Source organism: Tachysurus fulvidraco, chromosome 9 (assembly GCF_022655615.1).
Source record: "Tachysurus fulvidraco isolate hzauxx_2018 chromosome 9, HZAU_PFXX_2.0, whole genome shotgun sequence".
NCBI classification, from domain to species: Eukaryota; Metazoa; Chordata; class Actinopteri; order Siluriformes; family Bagridae; genus Tachysurus; species Tachysurus fulvidraco.
In genome coordinates, this window is record NC_062526.1 from 18,555,775 (window position 1) to 18,581,736 (window position 25,962).

A 25,962-nucleotide genomic window follows, 5' to 3' on the forward strand; every position below is an offset into this window, starting at 1 on the left:
GCTTCCAGTTCTCCTGTTGATTTGTCTTCAGCCTTTGAAAAAGGTAATAGAATTATGAATATGAATCTTGAATGTTTTTCTGAAATGCTTCAAGATTCCATATGTGGACAGGCAGAGCATCCTGCTGATTTGAGTGTTTACAAAACACTACAAAAAATAAAAATAGGGAGGAATGAGCCTGAATCCTCTAATCCTCTAATCTCTGTGATCTCTGACACTACATTAGTACAAAACAGTAAATTGTCAGATTCTAAAATTGTTCCACAGACTCACCATGCTCTAATGAAACTTGCAGATGTTCCAATATCCTCTAAAGCATCTACCAGATCAACCAGATCACATCCAGAAACACCAACAGATGCTGCGTGTCATAAAAAACGACAATTACCACCACCACAAAATTTACTTTATAATAGACCAAACCAAGCACTAGACTCTCTTATAAGAAATATACCTTTAGACTTTTCTGAATCAATAAGAAACAAAGTGAAATGCTCAAGTAGCAATACTCTGCGCCTATTGCCAGATTTTTCTAATAATGACACCAAAATTGAGGGTATACTTGACTTCACAAAAAACAGATTGAAGAAAGTTAGACAGAAACATCAGTTGACATGTGATGCAAGTGGGGATGTAGGAATTGATCTGACTGTTGAGATTAAAGATGAGGGTGACGAAATAAATATGACATTTCCAGCTCTGGAACTTGCCATACCTCTCCCATTTACCTGGATTACCTCCAAGAAAATACCTGGATTACCTCCAAGAACTGTTTCTGCTCCTCCTTCCACAAAGTTTTGTCCACCAGATTCAGGACCATCAAGTTCTAAGAATTCTAAGCATAGGACTGATCACCACACATCTTCATCAACTAGTATAGCATCCAAGCTTGTCAGGCAAGTTTCGATTCAATGTTCTAAAATAAGCACAACACCTGAAATCTCTGGCAGAAAATCTATCAATACATCCCCAAAGGTGTCTCCAAATTTTATTGGATTGAAAACTGATAATGGTCAAGACCAAAAAGATGTAATTGTAACCATAACTCAAGGAACTTTATCATCACAGCTTAAAAACCCTGAAATAAAGAAATACTCAACAGTAAACCTACAATCACAATCTGCTCAATGTGTACATCAGTCCTTCTTATTAAATGAATCCATAAAAAGAATTCCAACTTCTCAGCCTTGTAAGAACACTGCACCTGCAAACTTAGTCAGAAATACCTTAGATATGTCTTTAGCACCAGTGGTTAAACCTTTGGACAAGACAACTGCTGAAACCCAGGTTATGCCTCTCGTAAGGAGCAGAAGGACCTCAATTGCAGAAATTAATGATGGTTCTTTTGGGTTACCTTTGATTGTAGATCCCTCTACTGTACAGGTAAAACAAATGAAGTCGCAACAAAAAATCATGATTGGGGAAGTTTCACCTCTACAGTCTAACACAGAAACCTCAAGAGTAAGCCCTGTCCTGTGCAGACACCAAACTGCTTACAACAGGAACGTACATTTGTCGGCACATTTTTCTCAGTCATATCAGAATGCATCAGCTCCAGCAAATTCCATTAAGAACACATTAGATATGTGTTCAAAACCAGCTGAGGAAACAATTGTCTCTTCAGATGATGCAGTATCACTTGTAAGGAGAAGATCACGGTCAACTTCTGTTTTAATTGAGGACTGTGGTGGGATATCTTTGGTTGTAGACTCAGAGAGAAAAACTAAAGAAAAACCACCACTTAGAAGATATCAGTCGCAAGCTACAATAATCAAGCAGCATCCAGCAGCACCTCAGGTAAGGCCAATGATCAGAAATGATCAGTCTGTAGAAACAGTCAGTCAGTATTCAAGACAAAATGCAAAAGAAAACAAAACACCCTCTGCACTGACTCCAGCAAATATGGATCTGAAAACATCTCTGGGCATGTTTCAAAAACCAGCTGGCAACCCATCATCTTTAGAGATTATGCCCTTGGTAAAAAACAATCCCTTGTTTAATACCAAAGGACCTTCATTTGGTATAGCTATGTCATTAGATGTGTCTTCGAAGGATTTAAATCAAACAAGCTACTCTGGAATGGACAAAATTGAAAAAACAAACTCCATCAATGATGTTCAAGCATTACAAAGGTTGGTTGGTGTACCATCAACGGTAAACACTAAAGAACAACCCACAAAACCTGAAACTTTGCAGAGAGAGTTAAATAAGAACCAATGGGAAAAGCAAATTCTGTATGACCAAACATTACCATGTACAGCCTCTTTAGCATCAAGATCAAGGTCTTCAGGCTCACAACTAACTAATATTCCTTCAGCACCTGCAAACTCAGTGAAAAACACTCTTGATATGTCTCTATCTACAGCAATTAAGGAACCTGACAAAGCAGCAGGAAGAATTATTGAAATGTCACCTGGCAAAGTAATGGCTCTTGTTCAGACAAAAAATGTGAATAGTAACAAAGATTTGGTTGGCATGCCCTTAATTGCTAAAGCCATTTCAGCTCCTGAAGTGTCTCAAAATCAGAGACAGACTGTGAAATTACTAAACAATGGACATCATACAGCAGACACACGTTCGTATCTGCAGACATCCACTTACCACAGTAATAGACCTTTTTATCCCTTGTTGAAAGACAGTGGAGAATTGACAGCCCAGAGTAAGCCAAAGGACTTATCAGTTAGAGATCCACATTCTCAGTGCAATGATCTATTCAATACGCAGGACGGGCAGATAATGGATTTTACAAAGATGAAAGAGGGTACGTCAAGTAATAAATTCAGGTCTCAACAAAGACTGAAGACAACTAACCAAACAAATCATGCACCAATTATTGATTTGACAGTTGCCCTGGATGCAAAGACACAAATTTCTGGGATCAAAGATCTCTCAATAACAACAAATTCTTTCCTCCCTAGTCAATGCAAATTACCATCTTTGGCAACAGATGAGATGCTAATCTGCACAACAGAGCAATATAATCTCTGGGCTCTTGGAAGACAAAAACCAAACATTACTCAGAATACATCAACAAATTTTAGAAGAACAGCAAAGGAAAATAATTTCAACATGGCTGGGTTAAATATTCTTACAAAACCTTTGTTTGCATTTTCTGTTGAACAAAAGATTACTATTGAATCTTCTTTTCAAAATGCACAGCTCACAAATAAGAACCTTAGTCTTGAAGAAAGTGTTATCTCAGATGGCAGTCCTGTGTGCAGACCTGATACTAATTCTCTGTCCACAATTCAGACTCAGCAAAAAAATCCTACTGAAATGCAAGAGTCAGACTTTACAAGACACCCTTTAAATATTCCAAAATGTATGCAACATGATGGTCTGTTTACCCAGGTGACTGAATGTAACAGATCAAGGGCAGTCTCCAGATCCAAAGGTCTCATCAAACAATCAACAGTGGAAAGTTTGAGAGAAAACACCATTCAAAGCTGGGTTCCTATTCTTAATTCACCAAATTGTGTACCAGAAATACCTCATGTCTTAAACTCAAACAAAGCTTCAGTCTGTACCTCAGTAGATACCATTTTATGTGGACAGGATGTGTCCTCTATAACTAGTCATGTACAAGAGTACAGTAATGTGTGCAGGAGTTTTCCTGCATTGCCAACAGATATGAATCCTTGCACCAGTGAACCGGCAGTTAGACAAGATATGTCCCAAATTAACGTAACATCTGAAGACTTTTTAGTGCAGTCAGGCTTGACCTTTAATGGTTCTTCGGTTGAGCCAGAAAAGAAACCTCTCTTTGCCATAAATACAGTTCCCAAAACTATATTATCTTCCAGACAAACTTTAGTTGAAACTGAAAACATCACTGGATTAGCTAAAGGTTTGATTTCAAAGTTTGATGTCATAAACTCCAAAGGAGTACCACTTCCAAATGCAGCACACACAGCAGAGCCCTCTATGACATACAGCTCTGTTAAGATTCTTCCAAATCCAGGATGTGTTGCAACAACCACAATCAGATATTCACAGCCTTTGCCTCATCCAAGCCCAGGATATTATTCTCAAACTCCCATGAGTAGTTCAGTGCATACAGTGAAGCCTAAAGCATGTCAACCTGATGAATCTCTTCCACTGTCACTGCCTACTTCAAGTCCAATGCATAAAGAAACATCACATATTTCTGTTGAATCTCCTGTATGCACTCCTGTTGAACCTCTTCAGTTCTTAGGACATGTTGAAAATCTACCCATGGGACCACCACTAACTTCATTATCTCCAACTACAGAACCATCTCCAACATCATCTCCTATGGAATGTTCATCCACAGTGCTTCAAAATATCACACCAATTGCCCCACCTCCCACTGTTTCCCCACATGGCAAACAGTGTTGTTCTCCTACCCCAGGAACTGTTCTTGATAGACACATCTCACCATTATTGCAAAGACAAAATCCAGTTTATCAGCAGAGTAACCTACCCAGGCATGTCTCCAAGGCACCCACTATTATTATAACAGATGTAGAAATGGAGTCTCAGGAGCCATCTTCTGTATTGCTTGATCAACCTAAGATACCAGATAAGGAAGCAGACTTATTGGTTAGCAAAACAAACTGTGAATCTTCTTTGATGATTTCATCTGCTTCAAAAAATAAAACATGGACTAGTTTGACTTCAGTAGAAACTTGTAACAACATCCATATTACCCATGTTCCCGAGCAGATTATACCAACTGACGATCAATGTAAAACCTGTTCAGAATCCTACAATTTACAGGAGTGTGTTCAGGCTGTAGAGCTTGTTACAAAGCAAGATACCAGTGAAGGTGAGCAAACTGACGCAGACATTTTCTCTCAGAAGCAATACACCGTTGGATCTATTTTATCTAAGATGTTATTCCTTGAGGAGATTCCATGTTTTGATGCCGTTTCACCTATTTCACCTACTGAAATAAAAGAGAGAACTTTATGTTTTACTAGACTGCGTTCCAGACAGATGTTGATCGATCAGATTACACTAAAGCCAGATGATGGCTGTCCTAATGATGAAGAGACAGTGTGCATGCATGGAACTGGAGATGATGCTTGTGTGAATGGTGAAGACACAAAGCAGCATTCCATATTGTTTGAAACATGTGAAGCAGTTGTGTCTGTCACTGAGGAACACACTTCACAAATTGATGAAAATCAAATAGGTTCAAGCACAATAATTATTCCAGTAGCCTCCACAGAGGCCTTAGAGAGTAACATGCATGTCTCAGTTAACAGATTTATTCCTTTAACCCAAAAATTTCCAAACACTCAGAAACATGAATCTGGTTCATTACTGATCCAGGATATTACTTCACATAAAATAGAATGTCCATCTGCAGGAAAGGAGGACTCCATCTTTATTAAATCTGGTGAAGTGTTGATATCTCAGAATAAAGATTTTTTTCCATTTGAAACCACTCCCCCAATGACAGACATTATGTCCACTGAGCTAAATAAATCACCTGAAAATAAAGAGAATTCAGCACTCAAGGACCAAAAACTCAGTCCTAAGACTTCAGAAATATCAAAACCTATGAAGGAGGATGATGTTGAAGTCTCTTCTGTTTTTATAAAAGAATGTCTTTGGCATAGTAAGGAACATTTGACCAAAGAATTGATAAATCCTAAAAATGAAAAAGGTCCCAGTGATTTTGGTGACAAATCTGATATGTCCAAGGAGCACGAAAGTGCACATGCTAGATTATACAAATTATCATCCACAGAAGATCAGGTTTTAAGTACAGATGTGTTATCAATGGAAAGCACATTACAACCCACTGCTGTTCTCGAGGAGCAATCTGGCAAAGTTACCTTATCATTGTTTGGAGGGCCCTCTAGTGCCTCTTCACAGACTCAAATTGGATCATCAGTATTTGGTGGCATCCTTCCAGTAACCTCCACCACCAAAGAATCAACAGGCATTAATCTGTTCTCAGTGTTCAGTGGTGCTAGTCCTCAGCAAAGCCAAGCTTCATCGGCATCAGAAGAAGTACCTGCAAAGAAATTGTTTTCTATGTTCAGTGGAAGCAATGTTCAACAAACGCTAGGTTTTTGTGGTCCATCAGGACTGAGACCAAGGCGTCCACCTGGATTTGATTCAAAAGAACAGTTTGTGTCAGGTCCAGTTGGAACACCTGGACATGGCCATATGGCAGTCCCAGGCCCTGAGTCAACATATTCCCCGGGAACAGTCCTGAGAGGATTTTCTACTGTAGGCCTTCCACCCAGAGGACAACCACCCAAGGAGTCACCAGGAAAAGGATTATTTTCTATGTTCAGTGGTTCACTGAACCAGCAAACACTTGCTAGTGTAGCAACACCAAAACCACCTGCTTCAGGAGCTTCAATTCTTGGTGGTATCCTATCTGGGTCAACCACACCCAAAGATAACACTGGCTCTGGCTTGTTCTCCATGTTTGGTGGGAGCAGTGCTCAGTCGTTCCCAACACAAACTGATCCAAAATGTTCCAATAACGAGCCACCAGGAAAAGGTCTGTTTTCTAAGTTTGGTGGGACAGCATCATCTGACTCAGAAAGTCTGTTTAAAGTTTCTTCTGTGTTCTCTCTTGGAGGCACATCAGACAAACAGAAAATAAGGGAATTTGGCCTTTTGTCCTTCATGGATGATAAAAGACCGGGTGAACCTGTAGCTGAAGATAAAGCCACTACAAAACCTGATGATATATCCAGGGAATGTACTTCTTTAAATGGTGAAATCAAATATGGTAAATCATCACAAGGCAAACCCAAAGAAATTGAACAGGATCTTCCTAAAAAACTAGATATATTTGAATCTAATGAAAATCATGACAAAATCAGTACTGAAACTGAAATGAAATCTTCTCAAGTTATGATAAATCCAGAGGATTGTAAGATTTCTGAAAAGAAAACAACAGCGACATATGAAGTTCTGAATGCTCAAATAATTGAGGACTCAGAAACTAAAATTAAGATTGTGGAACATCGAACACAAGAAAAACAACAATATTTAGAAACTGACACTGATGACTCTGTTAATGTTATTGAAAGTCCAGAAAATTACATAATTACTGAAGAAAAAACCTTAACATTTGATGTCATCCATGCCCAAATAACCGATAAGTCTGAGAAAAATGAGCAAAATTTTACAGAAGGACTGAAATTGGATACAAGAAAAGAAATCGATAGCCATGCTTACTCTGCAGAAATGCCAGAAGCCCAGAAGTATGAGACATCTTTAGAATCAGAAAAGGAAGATATATCCGATGAAACTATAGAAGTAGAGCTACCTCAGAACAAACCTGTGGATTATGTAAATCATACTGTTGCTATGCCATCAACACTGGAGTTATCACAGGACAGAAAAGTTGTGGATATTAAGAGCCCAACTGAAACTGATGAAATTCCAGAGAAATTGGAAGAATCAAGGAACAGTAAAGAAACACAAAACCAGGATGAATCAGAGAAACGGTGGTCCGAAGCAGACAAAGACCATACAGAGTTGCCTAAAAATGACCTCTATGATAAGCTGGTTCCTTCTCTACCAAGCCAAGTTGAAGATCAAGAAACAGCTGAAAAACAAGTAACTAATATGCCAGCTCAAATGGTTTCAGAACCATTGTCTGCTGGGATTACTCAGTCACAGCCACATGCACTACCAGAAATGATCGGATTGCTTGACAAACCTAAACCAAGAATGGTAGAGTCTCCTGGCCAACTTAAACTTGAAAAGCAAGGCCCCTTTAAACCAACTAGGCCACCTGAGGCAACTGCATTTTCTGGATTCATGTCTATGTTCTCTGGACCGAGTGCCTCCAGCAAGCCATCAACCTCCGGTTTCTTCACATCATCCCAGCCTTCATTATTCAAATTCCAGCCAACTGGAGGTATAAGCACTCAGGAACAACAAAAGACCTCATTTTTCAACCTGCACACTAATTTATCTGCTGGCCTCTCCACAGAGACCCTAACGGGTGATTTCTTTGGTTTATTAAAGTCTAAGAATGCTGCTAGGCCGGAGGAAACTAAATCCTCAATGGAGGCAAGCAAGTTCAAGAATGAGGACCATGAAGGAGCAAAAAACATTAACAACCCAAGATGTTCTGTTGGCAAGGAGTCAGGTACAGTTAGAGAACCTGAAGCAGTGGCATTGGGGCAGGAACTAGTGAAAGTCTGTGAAAGGTCTGATGTTGAAAATGTTGAAGAGTCCAGAAGTAGTGGCATAGAGATCACAGAAATGTCTGTTAACCATAAAGAATCTGAGGAAGGTGTCTTGGAGGAGGAATCTAATGTAGCAATAACATCTCTAATCCACACTGATGAGGTTACCCCTCAGGAGAAACATCCATCTTCACCTACCGCTAAGAGCTTATTTGACTTGCCGGCACCATCCTTTGGAGGTTTACTGTCAGGTGCTGCTGAGACGGCAAAACCTTTTAGTTCTTATTTTGGTTCTTCCACTGAAATAAAGCTGCCTCAGCAACCACCTGACTCAGGAGGTTTGTTTGCAAGCCTCAAAGGATTTTCTGCTGGCCTCTTTAAAGAAGAGAAGTCATCCCTTCTAAAGGAAGAACACATGTCTGCTCCATCAATGTTTGGGAAGAAATTAGGCTTTCCGTTGCAAAGAACAGCAGCTTATCAGACACCTTCTACAGTTGTAACCACACCAGTAGAAAACAAAAATGACATTAAAGAACTAGATATTGAAATATTATCAATCGAATCAGATGTCACAGAGAGCCCAGATTCCAGCGATACAGAGGAACCAGATGACACCGCTTCAGATAAACAACAAAGTTTTGACTCGAGTCTAGAAAGTCTGTTAAGAGTAAAGCAGGATATGTCCAAACCTGGAGAGGAAAATAAAGATGAAGCTGATCCCTTTCTGACACAGAAGGATAAGAATGCTACAGATCATGCCATGGGACAGCTACCAGAGAGTCCACTGAAGAATAAGCATAGCAGAAGGCTAGTAGGAAAATTATATATAGCTGTGCTGAGACTGTTTACCATACCGTGCTGTGAGACCTACCCTCCATCTCCACCTCCTCCAGTTCCCTGTGCTGTAGTTTGATGTATGTTGACTCCCTTAGTCCCTCCCCTTGAGTATTGCTGCCATGTTTGAAGTTGATGTTGAATGAATTGCATTATTTTCTAAAGTAATATAGTAAACAGTAAAAAAGGGTAACCGACCATATTCAAAATGATCGCTGAAAGTGAGGTCGTCTTAAACAAGAATATATTTTAGAATATAATACATTAAAAGTATTTGTTTTCATGCAAAGCTCAACCTGAAAAATGTATAAACCCACAAGTATGCACAGAAAGTCTGCTGCCTGAGGCCCAGACTGAGTGGCGTTGATAGAGGCGCAATGCATGAATCTTGCCAGCATTTTTATATATTAGCTTTGAATATATGGGTGGATCGTTTCTTTCCTTTCAGTCAGCCTGAATTATTCCATTACCTCCAGCCAGTTTGTTTACATCAAATGAATGCTAGGAGATTTATGCAGGGAAAGTCACAGAGTTATAGGCTATGCTGTAGACGTGGAGAAAAGGTAATAGCAAATGTAATTTCAGCAAAACCCCAAGGATAGTAAATCTTCATGGTTAAACAGAGCAGATGACAGTACAGGTCTCACTAAGGCATAAAGTGCAAATGTGGCGGAGTCTCAAAATCTTCTTGATGTTTTTCTAGAAGGTAAAAAAAAAAAAAAGTGATGCCCAAACAGTGCGGTGTGGTTGCTCTCTGGTTGCCTCTTGTCTTTTTTGACCTTAATAGCTTGTTTTACTGTGTATTAATTCTGGTGTTTATATCCCTATATTGACCTCAACGTGGCTAGTTCTTTTCCCTTACTCATCCAGAATAATCCCACTGAGCCCTGCAAGCCAAAGCAAAGCACCAAACTATCTGAGCTCTTTTCTATATTGAAAACGGTGTAATTGATCAGATTCCAGTCAATTAATCAGGTGCATGTAGGCTTGAACTAATACATAGTTCAGACAGAAGCAGGTCTCTGTTGGTTATGAATACAATTATAAACATTCATGTTTACACACTCTGCTCATTAGATTATGTGACCCTTCATGTGTGTGTGTTCAGCCCAGTGGACAGCTCTCGGTTTGGCTCGTCTGGTAACCTGAGCCAGGCCAGTTCCCAGTTCAGCTCTGAACCAGAGGAGAGAAATGACCCAGAGAGCCAGATCCGACCTCTTGTCACCACTCATCCTCGACTGTCCTCACAGGAGCTAGAGAAGGGTGAAAGAGAGACACGAACGAATTCGCAAGAGCCAAGTAAAGAGAACGTCCTTCCTGCCCGGTCGGAGAGGTACGATGTAATCACGTAGAATAACAATGTCTGATTAGCTCTTGCTAATTGCTGCTTTTGTTATATTTGAAAGGTGGTTTGAGGGAGTATTTGCCTTCTGACTGCAGACAGAAGTACAAACTGAATATTTCAACCTCCTTGATATAATTCAAAGCTGAATACTTTTTTGTTTTGAAACTGTACTGATATGTTGTTATATCCAGTGTGCAGTTACTGTCGAGTAAACATAGAATCAAGATATTTTTAACGTGCTCACTAAAACCCTGACCTGAGGATTAAAAGACACAGACACTCGACTCACTCTTGTCAATATATCAGAGTTTAAAATAGTGATGTTTGTTTAGCTTCTTCACATTGCTCTATCGTGAGCTCTCTATCACATAAGCTTTACAAGCTAAGGGTACATATTCCGATCATTTTACACTAATAAATAAATATTACATCTTCTCTGGGGTGGTTATTTACAGGGGGAGCTGAGCCATTACAAATTATATTAGCAAAATAGGTATTGGACTTATGTTTTTAATCATTTTTATTTTTTTATATTTTATGATATTAAAGAAGCACTCAGATTACAAAATGAAATGACCTCACATAGACATATGTCGCTTAGAAATCGCATAGGCTGAACACCAGAAATTCAGTCAATGGCAATACAACAAACTCCTACTTTATAGCACTTTAAGTATCTGGTAGATACTTTATATTTACCAGATACTGCTTAATGATAGTAACTGGTTACTATTGTAAGTCTCAAACTATCAGGACAGTGCAACTTTTTTTTATGAAATTAAAGAAGCACTGTATACATAAAAACACCTACAGTATAGCACCGGGCAGTTACCAAAATAACAACAGGGCCTTCGCTCTTCGAGTATTTATGGCCAGAAATGCTAAGTTGCAATTTCACGCCACAATCCAACAATCCGAACAATTAACATCTCAACCGTTCTGTACCTCGAGCTGAGGTATGTTTGTATTCTCATTTTAACTAGAAGCGAAATCTGAATTAGAATTACGAGGTCCATTATTTGGCACAAGAAACCGCTCCAATTTTTGAATAAAATGTAATTTACTTTATTTTATTTGTTCTTTTAAATTAGTAACTAAATTATTAAGTAGAACACAGTCTTTATATTATTGCTTTAAGTAAACAAAAGTTTGATGGTGCTATGGGGGAGCTTTGTTCTTTCTTGGGGATGCTGAAGCACCTGCTAGCCTCTCTCTGTTGCCGTCTATGCATCTACTACCCGTGTCCTGTTTGCTGTATTGTATCCCTCTGTCTCTTCTGATTGGCTGTGGCTGCTGTCAGTCATCATGTACCCAGACTTTCTTCATGACTCGGCTGCTGAATGACAATGTGACACTGAATCACTATGCCTAAAATGAAAAATCTTGAAGATGTTGAATTTGTAACTACAGTGATATTTGTATTTTGTCACCATGCCGATGAAGAATTTATTAATAATTTTAGATTTGCAGTCTGAGCTCCTAACACTGTGTTGCTTTTGTTTTCAGTTACCTCCCACACAGCTTGCCCTCAAGTCTAACTTTTTTTTCCATTTAGTTCCTTCAAAATCGATTCTCCTCCCATCGCCTCGTCCCGCCTCCGCTGGCTAAAGGCCATCAATAAAGTCCGAGTTCACCTGCACCAGGTAGGAGAGAGACACCGTTCTCTCTGCAGCATATCAGTACTCTGTTTTCCTACCTTTTTTTTTTGTTTTGTTAATTCTCTCTATCTGTCTTCCCTCTCGTCTTTATCTTTCTTACACTTTTCTCTGACTCTTGACCTGGCCTTGTTGTGTGCTTGATTGAGATTCACTTGAGGCAGAACTGGAGGTATATTTTTGTCTAGATGTTTTTTGTTGTTTTTTTTCTGATCTTTTCTTTGTATGGAGACGTTACCCTTTTGTCCAATAATCAGATAGAGGTTCTGAATTATAGAATAATACCAGACTCTTTCACTCTGGTGTATGTGGTTGGTGTGAAGTGTGTTTTTGGGAGACCTCCAAACCAAGAGGTCTGATACCATCAACACGCTGCTCATACTGAATGTTCTGATTTAGGCAAAATGTCAGTGCAGAGAATACAGCTTTCATAAAATCTGATTTAAATGGTAATGACACTAACATGCTTCATGGACCTCATACATTTGCATGCCTATGCTAATTGGAAGCTAATAGTCTAAATGGCACTCTTTTTTTTCACATTTCCTGCACCGTTATCACTGCTGCGTTGTTTTCCAGTTCAGATGAATTAACACTATGATGGTTTTAGGATGTTGGCTTAATGTATCTCTCTCTGTGTTTTTCCCGTCCTTTTTTTATTTTTTATTCCTGAGTCGATTTATTATTAATGCAGGAATCTAACAGAGAGAAACGCAAGTGCTGTTGACATTCGCACACCCACACAGAGCTTTACTGAAAAGTTTTTTTCTGAAGTCTCTTTGCAGACTGTAATACCAGTGGCTGCTTTTGGGTTACAGTGACTGGGAGTACGTCATCATGTGTTTACTTCTACACAACATGTGTGTTCATGTCTACACAAAGTGTTTTTTTTTTTTTTACATCTACACAACGTGTGCTTACATTTACACAACATGCGTGTTCAGGCCTACATGACATGTTTCTACATCTACACTACCTGTGTATTCATGTCTACACAATTTGTATCTACACTTGTACACTGCATTTTTGTTATTATAATAATATAAACTAATATAATACATTTTGTTCATTAACTTTGGTTTATTTTCTTATGTAAGGTTTTGACCTGTTCTGGGGACAGTCACTTTAATATTTTAATATTAATATAAAAAAAGGCATTGATTCATATGAGCTGCAACTATAATTATAGTAAATATCTACAGAATCTGGATGTGTCATACTGAATTAACTTTATTTAATGTTTATATATCAGTTATGTTTGTTCGCTGATGAACATCAGGGTCATGTGCATGTCGTGGCTCTGAGAATGAAATGATGAAGTGAAATGATTTTTAAGGCTTTTAATTAAAACATAACAAAGCAAACACACAGCTGGTTTAAGGCATCAGACTCATTAATTTTAAACATTTAAACAACTCGTGCATCTCAAAGAGGATACAAACTTTTGAGCGTAATGGAGATTTGCGGAACTGCTGGAATGTTTAGTGTGTGTATATTTGAGCTTTATTTTCAGCACTAGATGAAGGGATGTACATGTTCTACTGTAGCTCTCGGCTGTACATACACACACATGTTTTGTGCGTGTGCGTGTGTGTGTATGAGGGATGATGCCTTCCACAGCTGTGTGGAATTGTAGGTTGATTTCTGGATGAAGACAAAAGCTGTGACAGGAAAAGTGTGAGGGTGGAAACGTGTCTCCAGATGATCACCATCCTCCAACATGCATCTCACACACTCCTGCACTTCTGACCTCTTCTCAAAGTGTGTGTGTGTGTGTGTGTGCAATTAATGTGGAAGTGTATTGTTCTGTTCGTGTGTTAGCTCTTCACTTCTCTTCATTCTGAGCTCTGCTGTGGAGTTTCAGAGCATCAGGGATTATTAAGGATAATCTCACAGAATATTCCATAAAGTTCTTTTCTTCTGTAAAATGGCAAACCTGCCATGGCAACAGTAGAATTACTATGGAAACACAACCTTGATCCAAAGTGATGATGGTATAACATGATGATGATGGCTTTGTGTTCCTGACATTTTTTTAATGTGTTTTTGGTCCTGGTGACTGGAACCCGGTTATTTATTGTGTCTCTGCAGCGGCAGGAAGCTCGCTCCAGTCCATCGTCCAGAGAGCTGAAACACATCGACTCGCCTCTGCTGTAAATCCACTTCAACCTGCTACTTTACTACACAACGTCCTTACACACTTTCTGCAGTGTGACAAATGTGTGAGCATGGCATAAAGTTTTCAAATCAATACAGAGAGAGAGAGAGAGATGAAGTGAAGGCACAAGTCATCTGCTCCACTCATCTGTTCCATCACTTCATGCAAATATGGTGTGATTAGTCTCAGCAGTTGTTGTGGCAACCACTAGAGTCTATTTACCTCCATTTCACTGATGATCACTAAATGATAAATCGCATTCAGGACACACACACACATTCTCTGTCTCTACCTTGTCCCTTGACACACACCCACTTTCCTAATGTTTCTCCGACTTTAACTTTGAGAGTTATTCTTGGTGATTTCTGAGATATTCTCGAGGACACGACTCGATTCATTAGAATCTGTATTTAATTCTATCACTTTCTTCTTTTCATAACGCGCTGTGATGATTTGTGTTCAGCTCGAAACCATTAAGCCAGTCACTGGACTGAGAATAGACCAGGGTGTCTACGAAAGAAGTTTAAAGTGAAGGACACAGAAATGAATCGTGACATGAGTGTCAGACGCCGTTGAAGATCGGATGATTAAACAGATGAATGTGAGGTTTATTGATCTCTTAGTGAAGTGCTAATGAAGCTGCTGAAAATTTGAGGACTAAAGGAAGAGTCAGTGAATGTCAGCTCTGCATTAAAAACTGTGTGTGTTTGTGTGTGTACACATGTTCAGACCCTCAGTAACCTCAGGGCTATGCTCTGGGCTCAAAGAGAGATGAGGTGTTGGGTCTCAGCAACAGAGGAACATGATAAGTATCTTCATTTCTATCAGAGGATTAATAACCGAGCAGAGCTTTAGATTAGAATCTGACTGTTACACCTGTAAGACTATCAAACTTCTCAAGAAAACACTAATGAACATTAATAAAGCATTCAGGGAGAACTAGCGGTGGAGCAGCTCACATGGTGTGTGTGTCCAGTGTGACCCTGAGCAGTAAGATGGGGTGTGTCCAGTGTGACCCTGAGCAGTAAGATGGGGTGTGTCCAGTGTGACCCTGAGCAGTAAGATGGGGTGTGTCCAGTGTGACCCTGAGCAGGGTGATGGGGTGTGTCCAGTGTGACCCTGAGCAGGATGATGGGGTGTGTCCAGTATGACCCTGAGCAGGATGATGGGGTGTGTCCAGTGTGACCCTGAGCAGTAAGATGTGGTGTGTCCAGTGTGACCCTGAACAGGATGATGGGGTGTGTCCAGTGTGACCCTGAGCAGGATGATGGGGTGTGTCCAGTGTGACCCTGAGCAGAGTGATGGGGTGTGTCCAGTGTGACCCTGAACAGGATGATGGGGTGTGTCCAGTGTGACCCTGAGCAGGATGATGGGGTGTGTCCAGTGTGACCCTGAGCAGTAAGATGGGGTGTGTCCAGTGTGACCCTGAGCAGTAAGATGGGGTGTGTCCAGTGTGACCCTGAGCAGGGTGATGGGGCGTGTACAGTGTGACCCTGAGCAGGGTGATGGGGTGTGTCCACTGTGACCCTGAGCAGGATGATGGGGTGTGTCCAGTGTGACCCTGAGCAGGATGATGGGGTGTGTCCAGTGTGACCCTGAGCAGGATGATGGGGTGTGTCCAGTGTGACCCTGAGCAGGATGATGGGGTGTGTCCAGTGTGACCCTGAGCAGTAAGATGGGGTGTGTCCAGTGTGACCCTGAGCAGAGTGATGGGGTGTGTCCAGTGTGACCCTGAGCAGTAAGATGGGGTGTGTCCAGTGTGACCCTGAGCAGTAAGATGGGGTGTGTCCAGTGTGACCCTGAGCAGAGTGATGGGGTGTGTCCAGTGTGACCCTGAGCAGTAAGATGAGGTGTGTCCAGTGTGACCCTGAGCAGGGTGATGGGGTGTGTCCAGTGTGACCCTGAGCAGTAAGATGAGGTGTGTCCAGTGTGACCCTGAGCAGTAAGATGGGGTGTGTCCAGTGTGACCCTGAGCAGAGTGATGGGGTGTGTCCAGTGTGACCCTGAGCAGTAAGATGAGGTGTGTCCAGTTTGACCCTGAGCAGAGTGATGGGGTGTGTCCAGTGTGACCCTGAGCAGGGTGATGGGGTGTGTCCAGTGTGACCCTGAGCAGTAAGATGGGGTGTGTCCAGTGTGACCCTGAGCAGGGTGATGGGGTGTGTCCAGTGTGACCCTGAGCAGTAAGATGAGGTGTGTCCAGTGTGACCCTGAGCAGTAAGATGGGGTGTGTCCAGTGTGACCCTGAGCAGAGTGATGGGGTGTGTCCAGTGTGACCCTGAGCAGTAAGATGGGGTGTGTCCAGTGTGACCCTGAGCAGGGTGATGGGGTGTGTCCAGTGTGACCCTGAGCAGGGTGATGGGGTGTGTCCAGTGTGACCCTGAGCAGGGTGATGGGGTGTGTCGTGTGACCCAGATAAGGGTGAATCTCTCTACAGTGGAATGAGTGATAAATTAGAGGAGAAGTTTGTAAGTTTGAAGACGAGAACAAGTAAAAAGGGAAACAGACCTGCTCACACTCAGCTCCTGTTCATCGTGTGTGTGTGTGGGTGGGTGTGTGTGTGTGTGATGCGTCACTCACTCCGATGTGAATATGGACAGAAGGATATTTCTTTGCTAATTTAAACCTGTTTACTCCACATGGGCATTGATCTAGAAGCTTGTTCATGTTGCCTGTGCTGCAGTTGAAAGGATTTTACATCTCTTTGAAAGTTCAGAACCGTCTTCCTCCATACAGCTGCTGCCACTGAAGTCACTCTACACGTCTTCTCCAGTAACTGTCCGATCTTTTACTGCTCAGATCACCACACATACTTTCAGTGTGAGAAAGTAGAGTTATAAATAAACTGAGCTTTTAATATTTTTAATAATCTGTATCTTCATCTGTCTGTGTAAATCACAGAGGAGAGAAGCCTAGACCCAGCGAGCTGAACTCTGACTGGCTAAAGATGATGATGTAGCCAGTCAGAGTTCAGCTCGCTGGGTCTAGGCTTCTCTCCTGCAGATTAAAGAGTTAAACATCAGCATGAAGACTTTAAACTCCAGGAGATCCTGCAGTAAGGAGCATGCTGTTAATGGAGAAGTGTGTGATCATGCTAATGAGTTTGTTTAGTGTACTGTTCTGAGATGTGAGAGAAGACGGTGGCTCTGTATCTGACATTTTATTGGAAACTTTTAGTCCTCTTGTGTTTTAGAGTTCAGTCTACTTCTGGTGTAAGCTTGAGCTGCTCAGACGTTTATTTGTTTTTAGGCTTTGGGAATCTGTCTGAGCTGCAAGAATGCTGCTCTGTTGAGGATAAGCCACAGAGCTGGAGGACATTAGGAAAGTGTGTGTGTGTGTGTGTGTGTGTGTGTGTGTGTGTGTGTGTGTGTGTGTGTGTGTGTGAGAGAGAGAGAGAGAGAGAGAGAGAGAGAGAGAGATTGTGTATTCTAGTCGTGTTCTAACTTTGAAGGCTCAAAGGAGGATGACATTGGCTGAAGGTCACCATGGAAATGCTCTCCTCCTCCTCCTCCTCCTCCTCCTCCGTCTCTCCAGCTCTCCATCCTGCTGCTTTCTCCCACATTTCCCAATCTTTAACGGATTAATGTTAAAACACGAGAAAACAAAGCTGCACAATCATCATCCCTCCCTCTGCTCCTCTGTTTCACTGATGTGTTCTGTTTAAACTAGACTTCACTACAGGAGAGCAGACAGTCAGAGTGTGAGATGGGTAATTTCCCGCTGTCTCTGTGCCTCTTTTTACAGCCGGAGAAAAATCAAACGGAGTCTTTAACAACATTCACTGTGTTTGATTACAGTGAAAGAAGAAAATTCTGAATGAAGAAGTTTCTCTGAATGGATTAACATCAACCATTAATTAAAAACCACAGTAGAGAAGCAGTGTGCTTTATTTAATACAACACTTAATTACAGGTTTATAATAGATGAGTCCTCTAGCTGTGAAGTCTGTAGTTAAACTCCTTGTTTTAAATAATAACTACAATAATTACAGCCTCGGATCAGATCGGCGATTTCGTGATGTTTAAAACTCGCAGCTGTCCATCAATCATGGAGGCGGGGCTATAAACCTCAAGGCGCGATATGAGAAAAAATAAAGCTCACTGAGACGAGGATGATGATGTTTCTGCTACAGCACGGTGTGGTTACACACACAGATGTTTCCTTACTGATCATCCAGTCATTCAGGCATCTCAAACAGCCAATCAGAGCGAAGGAGGGCAGGGAGTTTGGGGTGGTTTGGGAGCTGCAGTGTCAGGGATTAAGGTTCGTCCTCTGTCCCTCTGCTGCAGCTGAGGATTTCTCTTGACACTCTGACATGTTGGAAGGCTGTTTCAATGGAAATGTAAGAGAGACTACGACTAATCGAGCAGAGAGAAACAAAAACAAACCCTCATCCTTATACTGGGAGGAATCTACACATCAACTCACTTCTCACACAGAGCTCATCCTCAAAGACTTATAGAAGCTTAAGTAAAGAACCACGTTGTAATGACAGAAAGTCAGATTCACACTGCAGTAAACAGTAACGGGTCAGGAACAGGTCACAGAGACAGGAACAGATCAGCATCACCCTCAGGTTCAACAAACACAAGGCTCGACTCTGAAGCGTTCCTGTATCTCTCCTAATCCTGAAACTTTTCAGAAACGTTTCAGATTCAATCTTTCTGCAATATTCCCTACTTAATCATGTCATCTACATTCCTGATGCTGGACTTTATTGCCAGAAAAGTGCACAAAAGCCCCAGGAGGCTCTGTGTCTTGTGCAGAATCTTTGTCTCAAAAGTAAGTTTGGTTCTGAAAGCAGAATCCATCCTGCTGATGTGACGCTGAAGTTTAGTGGATCAGGTTCCTTACAGGATTGTGAGTGCAGGGGGATTGGAGATGGGTTTCAGTGAAATGCTCAGCTGTGTGTGTGTGTGTGTGTGTGTGTGTGTGTGTGTGTGTGTGTGTGTGTTTGTGTGTGTCTTTCTGCTCTGTGTAGGAGTGAGTCTCATATCTGATGGATAAGTGATACAATTTCCTTAAAAATCTGATCAAACCAGTTAAATATAGCTGCTTGTGGGTGATCTGAACATGACAGCTTTATTTATTTTATTTTTTTTAGAGACGAGTGGAAGCGGCATCTCATTCCTCCACTGGCTCTTAAATTTCTCTTGGTGTCTCTGGTCTTCCAGATCTGATCTGCATTTAAATATCCAGTGTACACGTGTTAACTTTTACTGCTACATCAGACTAGAACATGAAGCAGCCTCTAAGTCTCAATGAAAAGGAGCGTAAACGTAAATCCATCTCTCCTTCACTTTACAATTGCGTCGGCGTGTCAGATGTCATACTGATAGACAGTGACGTTTCCTAGGTAACGTAATCCCACGTGCTAGCTTTCGGTAGTGCTTTTGTTTGATGTACACATTTTACTGGCTCTGATTTCTGGATAGAATAATTCTGCCTTGTAGCTCCGCCCACTCCATAACTACGGGAAAATGGCTGAAAAAAAGAAATCCAGACATTTTTTTAAAGAATGTGTAAATAAACACAACACAACCATTCAAATGTTCTACTTCAGCAGTAGAGAAATAATTGAGCTTTTATAACATAATGTATAAACACAGGGGAATATTCTGGATATTTAATGATTTTTGTTTGGACCACAGATCCGTTTCTTGTCCTCGCTGTTTAATTCATCTGTTCATCACAGTGGAAAGAAGATTCACGAGAAGGATCAGAGCCTGCTCATCTCATACGGTTGTCATAACTGTGTACGAGAGAGAGAGAGGGAGAGGGAGAGAGAGAGAGAGAGAGAGAGAGCACGGAGGTGGTGTGTGGACTAGCAATGGTGCCAGTGTTCAGTAATTATAAAGGAGAAGGAAGAGAAGAAAGAAAACGACAGAGAATAAGACAGCAGACGGCACGGAGAGCGAGAAAGTGAGATAGAGAGAGAAAGAGAGAGAGAGAGAGAGAGAGAGAGAGAGCGCTTAGTCAGAAGAGACTGAGCAACAAGCTTGAGTGAGCGCGAGACAGAGAGAGAGAGAGAGAGACGGACAATTAGAGAGAGAGAGAGAGATATAGAGTGAGAGAGAGACGAGGTGGCTTGTATGCAGTGTGTGTGCGTTCAGGGTGTGTAAGCTGTGATTGCTGCTGTGAACCTGTTGAATTCTCAGAGTGGAACATGTCTGAGCTCAGCCTCGCTTCATATCTCCGCTCAGAGTTCAGGGACTGAGAAAGTTGACAGTGTGAGGTAAGTTCTCATTGCTCCTTCTTCTTCTTCCTCCTCCTCTTCTTCTTCCTCTCCTTCTCTTGCATCTCTGCTGCATGTGTATGTGTGTTGTTCTCATCAGACTCATAGTTTTTATAGCAGATGTGGTTCAGAATGGCAGCAGGACAGCAGTAGCTCTGTGGATATGAGAGCGTTAAGTGTTTAGTTTAACATGTCGAGTAAACAAACTACACTTGCACCAATTAGCATAAATTTAACATAGCCTGGAGAAACAACGTCTGAGCTTCCACGTGCACCTCCAGTGGTGTCTCCTGCAGTGACTCCACACTGCTGTGTCCCTGGGTACAGAGTCAGAGGCGTGTCAGTGCTGGATCAGATCAGAGGCATAGAACAGAGGCACCTTGACTTACTCCTGAACCCTGGAGTATCAACTGATACCTTCTGATTCTAGTCAAATTATTTTGATCTCAACTGAAACACTCAATATATGACAAATTAACTAAAAATCCATTTGGAAGCTGTTTTATTCATTTAGTTATAAAGTAAATAAGAAGACAGTGAAGTGATCAACACCTGACTGAAGTAGTAACTGTTGGACTGAGAAACACAGGCAGTGTGGATGTAGTTCTTCCTGTTTGTCACCTGCTAGTCCTAAACAAACGACTCATCACGTGACTTCAAAACGCTGACGTTTGATCAGACTCAATAAAAAAAAAATAGATCACAGCGGTGAAGGACGAAGGAGGTTGCAGATCGAATATTATTATATACTTACTATCACATCCTCACACCTGTCTGCCTGTCTCCCTATGAGCTTGTCTGTTTGACTGTATACCTACCTGCCTGCCTGTCTGTTTGTCCATCTGACCACCTATCTGTCTGTCTTTCTGTCTCTGGTGTGTTGTCTGCGTTTATCAAAGAATAATTTGTTGTTCAGCAAAAATCTCCCCAGGTCTCTCTACATTTTACCCCATTAAAACACTTTAAACATGACTAAACTCTATAAAATAAATTATAGTGGCACAGTTTTATTAGCTATTCAAGAACACGTTTGAAAACATTGTTTCCATGACAACTACGATACACAGTATTAGCTAGCTCGGGAGCTCAGCATGCAGCTTTGTGTTTCTGTATTTATACTTAGATATATAATTGTGCTACAGTTTGATGTTAAACTGAAATTGCTATAAAACCCAGGCGGTACACTGTGCACTGTCAGAAATGATTCTGTGGTCATGTAGATTTGAATGAATGTTTTTGGTTAAAATGTATTCAATATAATTGTGTTTTTGATTTTGAGGCAAATATTGAATTAAATTTTAAATAAAAATGTTTGGAATAAAATCTACCCATTGCAGTTAAATAAAACGTAAGCATTATATTTATCTAATCCCAAATGGAATTCAAATGAATGTAATCAGGCAAATATTAATTGAAAAGCACTTCCTGCCAAAATGCGCCAAAAAAAATAAATAAAAAATGCAGCAGGCCTACAAGCCATTTGAAGAGAGTAAGCTAAAATAGATTTATATACAATAGATTTAAAATAGATTTATAAGCTACGAAAACAATAATAAATGTATTTTCTATATATATATTTCACTATATATATATATATATACGAGAAACCCCCATAGTCTGTGTACTGATCACTCTGCTCAGCGTTTATATACAGTACCAGCATCTGCTCTGTGTGTGTATGTGTGTAGCACGAGCGAGCAGTGGACCCCATCACACTTTCAAGATCCTCCTCAGGGTCCTCTGTGTCAGAGACCAGAGTGAGACAGGTTCCTCTGTGTAAAGTGTCGAGTCGGTGAAAGACACCGTTTTTCATCAAAATATTCATCAGTATTCATCAGAACTTCAGTCACAACAAAACCTACAAAGCTCTCTGTGCTTCTGAATTGAAGTACTGAAGTACTGAATTGAACTATATAGAGAGATTCTGAAGAACACTAGAAAGAGACAGGGAGAGAGAGAGAGACTGACAGAGCGAGAGAGAGAGAGAGAGATAGTGAGAGAGACTTCTGATTACAGCCTGTGTGCGTTACGTCCGTGTGATACAATATAACATTATTATCATGATCCGTAAAAGCTGATAAAATTAACATGGTACATTTTCAAAAAAGATTTATTATTGTTTATTTTGTTTTCCCTCTGGTGAATTTCTGAAGCTGAGTTTCTACTTTCACAGAGGAAACTGTGATCGACTGAACTTCACAACCCTAGAGGTTGAGTCGTGCTTTCAGATAGATTTGAAATGTTACTTTCTAATAATTTTTTTAGCTCTTGAAGTTAACGCTAATGTTACTCGAGTCCAGAGATCAGCATCTTAATCAGAACTCACTTTATAACGTTATTTCCTGGACTCCTGCTCGTGTTACTGTGGCTTATTGATTCCGATTTGGCTGTCTGACCTTTAGACTGATTCATTTCCGTCTTCATCACTCCATCAGCCGTGAAGTCTTCGGTCCCTGTTCATGAAGCAGCTACAGGTCACATTTCCTCGGAGCAGCTGTTTGGGAACTCAATGATTACTGTTAAAGGCAGAGACAGCAACAGGACGGCCACTACTGCATTACAACATGTGAAACTCCGACATAGTTATTGCTTTTAATCAGACGCTGTTCTAGAGAGAGCTGCCAGAGTAGAGTCATGTGACCTGTCGGTCATCACTTCATCTCAGATCACTTCTCCTGCTCTCACATCTTGTGTCAGAACACAGATTTCACTGCCTTTAATCCAGAAGTTTTAATAAAGGCTTGCAGATGTTTTTCTTCCAGTGCACTTCAGACTAAGAGAGTGTATCCAGGTGGGCGGGGCTTTGTCTTCTATACGTTTGAATATGATTAGCTTGTAAAAAGTAATTACGTTTAACTCCACAGTGTGAAAGATATCATGTCAGTGTTTAATTAAAGCTTTTCACTTTCAGGTGTGTTTGTTTTCTCTGTAAAACCTGAGACATTACACTAATGAGCCAGCATCGCTTCGTCAGTGCGTTTATTTTCTGTCAACAAGCTGCCACGCGAATGTATTTAAAAAGAACGCGTGGTATGACGTGCAGCCTGGGGTGTTATAGATCAGTGCATGTCTGCCATGCAGAGAATCAGGATTTATTTAGACACATGGAAGGTGCAGATGGTTTACTTGTAGCTCTGCTAGTGAAGGGAATCAGTGAGTAAAAGTGTTTTGACAGAATGACGGTGGTGACTCAACCCCGGACCGTGTAGAGGAGGGAACGAGACACGCCACAGTCACATGATCACTAATTAGAGATTTTCTCCTGCCTCCGATTCTGCAGTGAAGTAGTCAAAAAGAAAGTTGCTTAGATGCAGGAAAACGGTGATCTTAACACCGTGTCAGAAACCATTATTTTTCAACTGTAAACTCTCTCTCTCTCTCTCTCTCTCTCTCTCTCTCTCTCTCTCTCTCTCTCTCTCTCTCTCTCTCTCTCTCTCTCTCTCTCTCTCTCTCACATGCCATTTATCTGACACTCTGTCTCTCTCTCTCTGTCTGTCTCTCTGTAAATTGGTGTGTTTATGGAGAGATATCTATAGAACTGATTAAAGTACCTGCTCACAGGTAGCATGAGGTTTCCATGGTGACAGACCCCATGTCTGTGAGTCTAACTGCAGCATGCACTCTTATAAATGATGCTCCAGTAAAGTGTATAGTGAAACGTCCTCGCCTCCACGCCTTTATTTGGTTTATATACAACACGTCTCGTTCATCTTTGGCATGGAGACACCTTTACAGCTCCTGATTTTACCAAATGACTCGGTTCCGATATTTGATTTGACAAGGGTGTGTTTATGCTTGAGCAGTCTGTGCATGATGGAATTTACAAAAATCCATAAAATAAAGCTGACTCTCAGAAACCGGCCGTCTCCTGTCATCTAAAAGTGAAGTCTAGAGAGATTAAAGAATTAAACTTCCTGCAAAAAACCAATGAAAAATCAACCCACGTGTGAAATTGCATCTTTTAACAAATCATCATTTCCACACTTCACCCATTAAGATGAACTGGGAATGAATTTCTGTTTACAATCTGTTTACAAATCAAACCTTCTTGCAGCTTACGGTTTGCATAATAGCAGCTCAAAAACTCACAGACACAAAAACATCATTATTGAAGTTTTTATAGTCCCACATCTTCAGGACAGAGGAGTTTTTGGATTCTCTGTAACATGACAAGCTGCGATTTTTATTTTAAAAGTGATAGGATAAAGTTTGGCTGATGAGGGAACCACTGTTTATAGCTGCTATCACAAAAGTGACAACAGGAACTTTAACTGCAACGATAAACAAAACAAATAGATAAAAATATCTGCTGTGATACAAGAACAAGGGGACATTCAGTGTGGTCACAGTATCTCTGCTTCATCACACTTGTCATTGATAACTGCACTATAGCAGCAGGACACAGTGTTTATCATTTACACATTAAAGTAAAAGACAGTAAATAAACAACAGACATGATGAATCTCTGAAGTCCTCAGTGTGATGCTGGGTGTCTCTCTCTTCTGTTCCATGATGTGTGCTGTTTTCTGTCTGATGTTGCCATGGAGTTTAGAGGAATATTCTAAAGTAACCGTTCATAAAGACTTTTGTTTATCTCTCCGTGTTTGTGTGTGTGTTTGTGTGTGTGTTCTGTGAAGCCCTGTCCATGTCTACCTTTTGTAAGAAACTGAATGTCAGCCTGTGTGTGTGTTAGACTGGGTGTGTGTGAGACTCGGTGTGTGTGTGTGTGTTAGACTGGGTGTGTGTGAGACTCGGTGTGTGTGTTAGACTCGGCATGTGTGTTTAAACGTCTGCAGCCTCCTGGATGAGAACTTTTCTCCCAAATGAATGATGTGTGTGAGTAGGAGAATGATTCAGTGATTGCTACATGTCTAAGGGGAGATGTGACATCTGCTGTGACAGACAGCCATGTGTGTGTGTGTGTGTGTGTGCGCGCGCGCAGAATGTTGTGCATTTCTCCTTACAGATATATTGAGGGTCATTATGTTCTATTTGTGTTCTTTTCACTGTGCCAGATGATTTATCAGGCTTTATGTACTGTTCTAATAGTACATGCTTTACTACTGCATGTACTATTAGAACAGTACATAAAGCCTGATAAATCATACACACACACACACACACACACACACACACACCCTTGTAATTAAAGTCTCGTAATGTTTTAATAGTTTCTCTAACAGACATATTCAGTTGAGTTGTACTGAGGATTTGATAGTGAAATTCACACAGCGGTGTTCAGAACTGTGACGTAACTACTGACTTAATCACCATCACACACAATGGGGCGTGATTCAGTTGTACAGGGGTTTGACATGAGGAGCAGTATTACTCCCAATGTTTGCCAGTCTGATGTAACCACAGTATCTGTTGTGTCTGTTTTGTCTGTTAACAGAATTTGAAACACTATAGAGTGACATTGGAGGACATTATTATAGACATAATTATGACTTAATAATATCATCACTTTAAAATAAACAGACAGAAAGATCTAAGACCTATCAGTTTGTAGAATCAAATGAAATGTGTAGTCGAAACGAAGGCACTGTTGTGTGTTTGTGAGTGTGCATGGTGTGTACACAAATAGAGTTGCCATAACAACA

General features: G+C 40.8%; 1 protein-coding gene across 6 annotated transcripts in view; it reads left to right on the plus strand.

The window, feature by feature from the left end:
• LOC113656789 (protein unc-13 homolog B) overlaps positions 1 to 25,962 on the plus strand; it is a 75,410-nt gene that overhangs the window by 31,473 nt on the left and 17,975 nt on the right. For 4 of the 6 annotated variants that reach the window (XM_047818337.1, XM_047818335.1, XM_027168186.2 and 1 more), the window contains 2 exons: positions 10,078 to 10,302; positions 11,870 to 11,957. In XM_047818337.1, the coding sequence (XP_047674293.1) occupies positions 10,078 to 10,302; positions 11,870 to 11,957 (313 nt within the window). Of the gene's footprint in view, positions 1 to 10,077; positions 10,303 to 11,869; positions 11,958 to 19,869; positions 20,360 to 25,962 lie in introns of those variants that run through there. The other 2 variants (XM_027168184.2, XM_027168185.2) reach the window with 2 other exon arrangements.